At 57.3% G+C, this 6,665-nt stretch overlaps 1 protein-coding gene across 1 annotated transcript in view; it reads left to right on the top strand.

Moving 5' to 3' along the window:
* Positions 1-6,665, top strand: part of SHANK1 (SH3 and multiple ankyrin repeat domains 1) — a 44,870-nt gene that overhangs the window by 12,108 nt on the left and 26,097 nt on the right. The window contains 4 exon segments of the mRNA XM_007463415.1: positions 145-338; positions 4,057-4,170; positions 4,349-4,424; positions 4,892-4,918. Of these exon segments, the coding sequence (XP_007463477.1) occupies positions 145-338; positions 4,057-4,170; positions 4,349-4,424; positions 4,892-4,918 (411 nt within the window).

Here is a 6,665-nt window from a genome sequence, read left to right as displayed (position 1 = left end):
CCTGGGGACGCCAGAGCTGGAAGAGGCACTCAGACCCCCTCCCGCTCTGATGCTCCATCTGCCCCCGACCCAAGGACCCCTGTTCTCCCAGAGGTGCCCCCTGCCCCCACTCTCCCCTGCCTCTCACACCCTCTGTGTATGCAGCTCCAGCGGGACACCCCGGGAAGGGCCAGCTGGGGGCACCGGGGGCTCCGGGGGCCCCGGGGGCTCCCTGGGCAGCCGCGGGAGACGCCGGAAGCTCTACTCAGCGGTCCCCGGACGTTCCTTCATGGCTGTGAAGTCCTACCAGGCCCAAGCCGAGGGGGAGATCTCCCTGAGCAAGGGCGAGAAGATCAAAGGTAAAGGGGCAGCGCCCGGCAGGGCTGTGGACACGGGGCAGGCAGGCGAACTAAGCCTTCAGGAAGGGTCACTGACAAACAGGTCTCCAGCACCTAGAATGTCCAGTGAACGCCGGAGACCTCAGAGACACCTAGATGCCCCTTCCGCCTCGGAGGAGCATAGAGCGTAGCTGGGATGAGGCCATCAGGAGGTGGTGTCCAGGCAAGAGAGGGGCGATGAGCATTTGTGGGAAGGTGACGCCAGCGGGCACGGCCAGAGCGCTTCCCCTGCGAGGTCCCATCTCGCTCACGATCGCCCTTCCAGGCAGCTGTCAGGAGCCCATCGTACAGTTGAAGGAGCAGAGCCTCACGTGGGTGAAATGACTTGCCTGAGGTCCCCAAGCTGAGCCCAGGGTCTTTCCCGCTATCGTGTTTGGAGAGTGAGGCCACGCCTCCTTGACTTTACCTCCTGCCTCTGCCAGGAGTTCTCATCTGAGACACGGGGTGGTGCCTACATCCCCGTGCTCTGATGAGACGGCCAGTGTGCGAAGCCCGGTCCATGCTGAGGGCTCCCTAAATAGAGGCTGCTGTCATGGGGGTTTGCCTCTCTTCGGTTTTCCTGTCTTCATCTGTAAAACCATGCCAGTATCCCCCACGTTCAGCCTTCGCCCCTCGCAGGGCCGTGGACACCTGTTCTTGGACACAATGATGCTTTGGAGACAGGAAGTGCCCTGTGGTAGTTAATTCGAGATGGGGGAGCAATTCTTTGCCGGATTCTAGGCTTGCAGAGGAGACAAGTAGCGTAGTGGTTGAGAGCCAGGCTGATCGGGTTCAAATCCCAGCTCCACCACTTCTTAGCGGGGCGACCTCAGGTGAGTGACTTCTCTGGGCCTCAGTTTCCTTGTCTGTACAATGGGAGGATTAGAGTCAGTTCTTGTAAAGCCCTTAGAACAATGATTCTCACATAATAAGCGCCAGCTGTCATTACCGTAAGCGACCCCCCCACTACGGGCACTTAGAAGAGAGAGACCCTGGGCACCGAGGAAGCTGGGGGAGGGGGGTGTCCTCCCAAAGGAGACAGAGTTTTAAGTGGGCCTTGAAGCATGTGCAGGGATCAGAGTATCAGGCAGGTTGTGTAATTGCATCTCTTTTGTAGTCTGTCTCCCTATCGCCTGAGTTCCTGAAGACAAGGTCACATGTCACCAGGGGCTGGGTCACCAGGGCCCAGTTTAGTGACCCAGCACACAGGAAGCCTCAGTGCACACCTGCTGAGTGAAGGGATGAATGGATGAATGACCAAATGCCCGAGTTAACTGTGGTGGGGGCAGGGGCAGTGCCTCTGGAGGCACCGAGCCTGGGGAGCGAGTGTATGGGTGTGTATGTTTGTGTGTGTGTGGCTGGGTCTGGGGGTGGAGTCAGGTCTGTGCTTTGAAGGATGCAAAAGAAGAAAGGGAAGCTGAGGCCAAGTGTGAGGGACCTTCGCACAGGCAGAGGGCCATGGGCTGTATCTTCCATGTGTCTTTCTGAATGTCAAGCCCAGCAATTCTATGCACTTCCCTGTTTTCATATCCTTTCTTTTCATTAAAAGATGCTTAATTGCCTAAAAGCACAGCCACATCCACAACGTCACTGACCTTTGCCGCAGCCCGGTGAGGTAGCAGGTTCCCTCTGCTCTCAGGACCAAAGCCTAGCGCCTTAGCCTGGCCTGCGAACCCCTCCTCTGCCCACCCACCAACCTCACCTCTTCCTACTCTTTCTTTCACCCACAGGGTTCCAGGGGCCACATCCTCCTCTCCATTCCTCAGATGCCCCAAGTCCTTTTTTTTTTTTTTTTTCAGTTTATTATTTTATTTATTATTTATTTTTGGCTGTGTTGGGTCTTTGTTGCTGCTCACAGGCTTTCTCAGTTGCAGCGAGCGGGGGACACTCTTCGCTGAGGTGCACGGGCTTCTCACTGCGGTGGCCTCTCTTGTTGCGGAGCACGAGCTCTAGGTCCGCGGGCTTCAGTAGTTGTGGCATGCAGGCTCAGTAGTTGTGGCTCACGGGCTCTAGAGCGCAGGCTCAGTAGTTGTGGTGCACGGGCTTAGCTGCTCCGAGGCATGTGGGATCTTCCCAGACCAGGGCTCGAAACCATGTCCCCTGCATTGGCAGGCGGACTCTCAACCACTGCACCACCAGGGAAGTCCCCCAAGTCCTCTTCCACAACGAACCCTTTGCACATGCTGTTACTTCTGCCTGGAAAACCTTTCCTTCCTCTCATTGCCTCCTCCACTCCTAGCATCCTTCAGGTCTCAGCCTATATGTCACATCCTCTGAGACACCTTCGTGGTCCCCCTTTGCCATCGGATTTATATACTCCCATCTGGCCTTTCTCCAAATACCCTTTCCTTTGTCCCTCAAGCGTTGACCTCAATTTCCAATCATGGGGTCACTTGGAGAGTTATACCTCTAATGGCTGCCAGTCTGGAAGCTCCGTGAGGGCAGGAGCCACATTTAGTGTGTCCAACAGCCCCACCCAGTTCCTAGCTGACTGGCGCTAAATACGTATCTGTTCAGTGAACAAATGATTGATTCCAAGACCACCCAGCCAGACATGGCAGAGCTAGCCAAGAACCCAGATGCCTTGACACACATCTCCTGGTCTCTTCCATGACCTTGAGCATCTCCTCCATTTGGTTTCCCCAGACCCTCTCAGAGGAGGTGTTTTGTGCAGGGAAAAGCGTCAGCTGGCCCCAACCCCAATCCTAGCGTGGCTTGAGCCATCCCTGGGCAAGAGATTGTGCTGCTCTAGCTTCAAGTTCATCTTTGAAGTGGGAAATCAGTTGTTACCTACCAGGTAGGTGTAAGGATGAAGTGAGCAAAGGATGTGAAGGGCCGAGTGGGAACAGAGCTGTGAAAGATGCTGGAGAGACGGATGACTTTGGGCTTGTTACTGTCGCCCTCATCATCATAGAAACAGCAGCCGCAAAGTGCTGGAACAGAGAGGTAGCAAAACATGAATGACTAAAAATATCTGCTCTGGAAACAGCGCCGTGTTCAAATCCAGGCTCTGTCGACCGCAAGCTGCAAAACCTTGAGCAGTTGACCTCAGCTCTCTGAGCCTCAGTTTCTCCACCAGTAAAATGGGGTGAATGAAAGTGTCACCCCCACACTTAGGGTCCTGGCCCCGAGCGAGAGCTGGATAAACATTAGCTGCCCCTGCTGCCCATCTTTGCTGTCGGTCAATGTGTGCTTGATGGTTAAGGGGTGAGGGAACAGATGACAATGTGTGCTTGACGGTTAAGGGGTGAGGGAACAGATGACAAAAGATTAAGTGGCAAGGAGACTGCAGGAGGCGGCAGGGGCAGTGATGGGGGTGTAGAACTTGACCTGGGAGCTGAGGAGTGTTTAGGGAAATTTTGGAATAACTGAGTTGTGACTGGTTACCAGGGGAGATGAGAACCAGTTGTGGACGTGTCCTTAACCTCCAAGGATCACGTCATGGGACACAGCCCTTTTCTCCAGTGCCATTTTGATGTCGCCACTGGGTCCAGGAAGCTAGTATGCAGAAGCGACGTGATTTGTATCTCCCCCTTCCCCCTTGCCCCTTCCTTGGACATTTATTAAGGATGCCCTGGGGCCAGGTTCTGTGCTAGGTGCTGAGATTTCTGGAAAGGCTGTGCATCAAGTGTTGGGAGCGGGTGGGGGTGTGGGCAGCACAGAAATGAGAAATGTTTCTATGTCCCTGCTCCCCATCTAGTGCTTAGCATCGGGGAAGGAGGCTTCTGGGAAGGCCAGGTCAAAGGTCGCATCGGCTGGTTCCCCTCTGACTGCTTGGAAGAGGTGGCCAACCGCTCCCAGGAGGCAAAGCAAGGTAACGAGGAACCCCCAATTGTCCCCGATTTACTCTAGGTTCTCATGTCCCTTCCCTTCCCCCTCCTGATGGGGGTGGGGTGCTGGGACGTAGATGGGAAGGCTTGGGCCAGGACCCCAGGGGGTGGGCCCATGGTTTCCAGAGTGAAGGTCCAAGGTCATCCTTTGTCCCCCTGCAGAAAGCCGAAGTGACAAGGCAAAGAGACTATTCCGGCATTATACCGTGGGCTCCTACGACAGCTTTGATGCCCCAAGGTAAATGTCCTTACACCCTCGGGTGCCCCCCCCAACCCCAACTCCCTTACACTCCACCTTTTAAATAGTTCCACCGCCTCTAAGCCCCCTTTCTCATCTGTTCCCTCTAAAGTTTGATCCAGGGGTGGGGGAAGGCAGAGTTAGCTTCAGACTACATAGCCCAATCCCAAACCGTCCTTGGCAGCCACTGAGACTGCCCAGCTCTGGTGTAGCCAGAGACCAGTGAAATGGATCAGGGCAAGATGGGGATGCCTGGGGGGCTAGGGAGCTCATGTGTATGGCTGGCTGGAGGCTCTGGTCTCCTTTATGTGCCACATCTCTGTGCAGTCCTGTGCAGCAGAAGTGTATGCATCCTGCGCTGGCGTAGGGAGGGGGGCGGGCAGAGCTGGGCCAGGTGGGGTGGGGGCGGGGAGAAGGCACACTGACACCTTTCCCCTCCCTGGCTGCTGGCTGACTTGCTTCTGAAGCTTGATGGATGGGATTGGCCCAGGGAGGTGAGAGGGGAGGGGAAGGGAGGGGATGGGGTTAGGAATGGGAAGGAAGGGGTGCCTGGGGGGTGGTATGGATGTGTGTGTGCACCACCAGAGCTGAAGTTTCCCTGTGCGTGAACGTCTTACACAGGCGAGCATCCTTGTACGGATTCCCCAAGTGTGTTCTTGCCCGTGTGTCTCTGTAGGTGTGCATGACACTTGTCTGTGTGCATGTGTGGCTGGAGGCCCCTAGATGTCTAGCCTTGCACATATGCCCGTGACAGCGAGAGGGTCTGTCCTGCTCTGTATAGATGAGCGCATTTGTGGCTGTCATTTATGGGGGCACGATTGTGGCTAATCGTGCAGCTGGCTCTGCACATTTCCCTGAATCTGTGTGTCTGAGAATGCGGACCAGTGTTTCCAGTGATGTCCTGCTTACCACATGTGGACAGGTGGCTCCCTCTTCATGCATGTCACTGTGTGTGCGCATTAACAGATAAAGCTGTGTGCATGCATTTGCACCTGTCTGATCTGGAATTCAGCACCTGGGGTGTTGGGGGAGGGGAAGGCAGAAGAGGGGAGGACTCCAGGGCTTGAGCTTCCAGAAGGGCAAGGCTGTGGGGGAGGGGTGGTCGTAACTGGGCATCTGAAAGATGAATCGTCCCCTCCCCCACCGCTCCCCCTAATCCAGGGAAGGGTCTCCTTGTTCATAGCATCCTTCCATTAAATGTGTCCAAACCTATGTGTCTGTGTTCTGGCCAGTGGGGATGGCTGTTGGGGGGGAGGGAGAAATGACAGTATGAGAAGAGAGGGCGGGACTGGGGTTCCACCCTGCGCCCCAAGTGTCCGAGGCGCTTGACCATTGTGCGTGTTCGCCTGGCACGTCTCCGGCTCTGGGCACTGGGTGAGTATTGAGGTCCCCACCCCGCCCGGAGTCTCCCATCAGCCTCTGCTTCTTGTCTCTGTCAGTGTCTCTCTGGGTCTCCTCGTGGCTTTGGTTGGGGGTCGCTTGCTCTGCAGCTGGGGGGTGGCCCCTCTTGCCCTCAGCTACTATCCTCCTCTCTCTAGCTCGGTCTCGTCAAGTGCGTTTTCTTCCCTCTGCTCCACTCCTCGTGCCCGCTGGCATGTGCTGCTGTGTTTGCGGCGTGTCTGAGCTGCTCCTTCTCCTGCCTCCCCCCCTGCTCTCTGCCCCCCTGTCTGGGGTGCCCTGGCCTGTGTTGTGACCCCGCGTCCCAGCTGGAGCTGTACAGTCCTCCCAGCCTGTGCTGCCCTCTCTCCTCTCCCTGGGGGTCTGCGGCTCTCGTGTGAGCCGCGGACTGTGGGTGTCCCTCCGCCTGGACTTGTGTGGGGGGAGGGGTGTCTCTCACTGCTCTGGCGCCCAGTCTGAACGTCCTGGCCTTCCCTTTCCGGCCCTTCCAGACTGTGTTGGGGTGCACTGTGTGTCTGCGGTGGGGGGCTGTGTGTTCCCCTCCTGGAGTCTCCCTCACCGTGTTGTCCCTGCTTGGGAAGTGGGGCTTGGTCCGCGCGTCCCTGCACGCGGTTGCGAGGCATCTTGTGTGATGTTGTGCGTCCCTCTCCCCCCTCTCCCTCGCTCTGCACCTGCGCGGGAGGGCTCTGGAGGGGGGAGGGTGAAGGGGGAGGGCCAGACCGGAAGTGCCTCCCCTTCTCCTCCCCCCGCGCCTCGCCCCTCCCCCTTCTCCCGCCAAGGGGGCCCCACGTTCCCCTCCCCCCTGCCCGGCCCCCTCCACCGCCCGGCGCAGGCCGGCAAGGG

Source organism: Lipotes vexillifer, unplaced genomic scaffold, assembly GCF_000442215.2.
Source record: "Lipotes vexillifer unplaced genomic scaffold, Lipotes_vexillifer_v1.1 scaffold802, whole genome shotgun sequence".
NCBI classification, from domain to species: Eukaryota; Metazoa; Chordata; class Mammalia; order Artiodactyla; family Lipotidae; genus Lipotes; species Lipotes vexillifer.
This window is presented reverse-complemented; position numbering and strand designations above follow the sequence as displayed.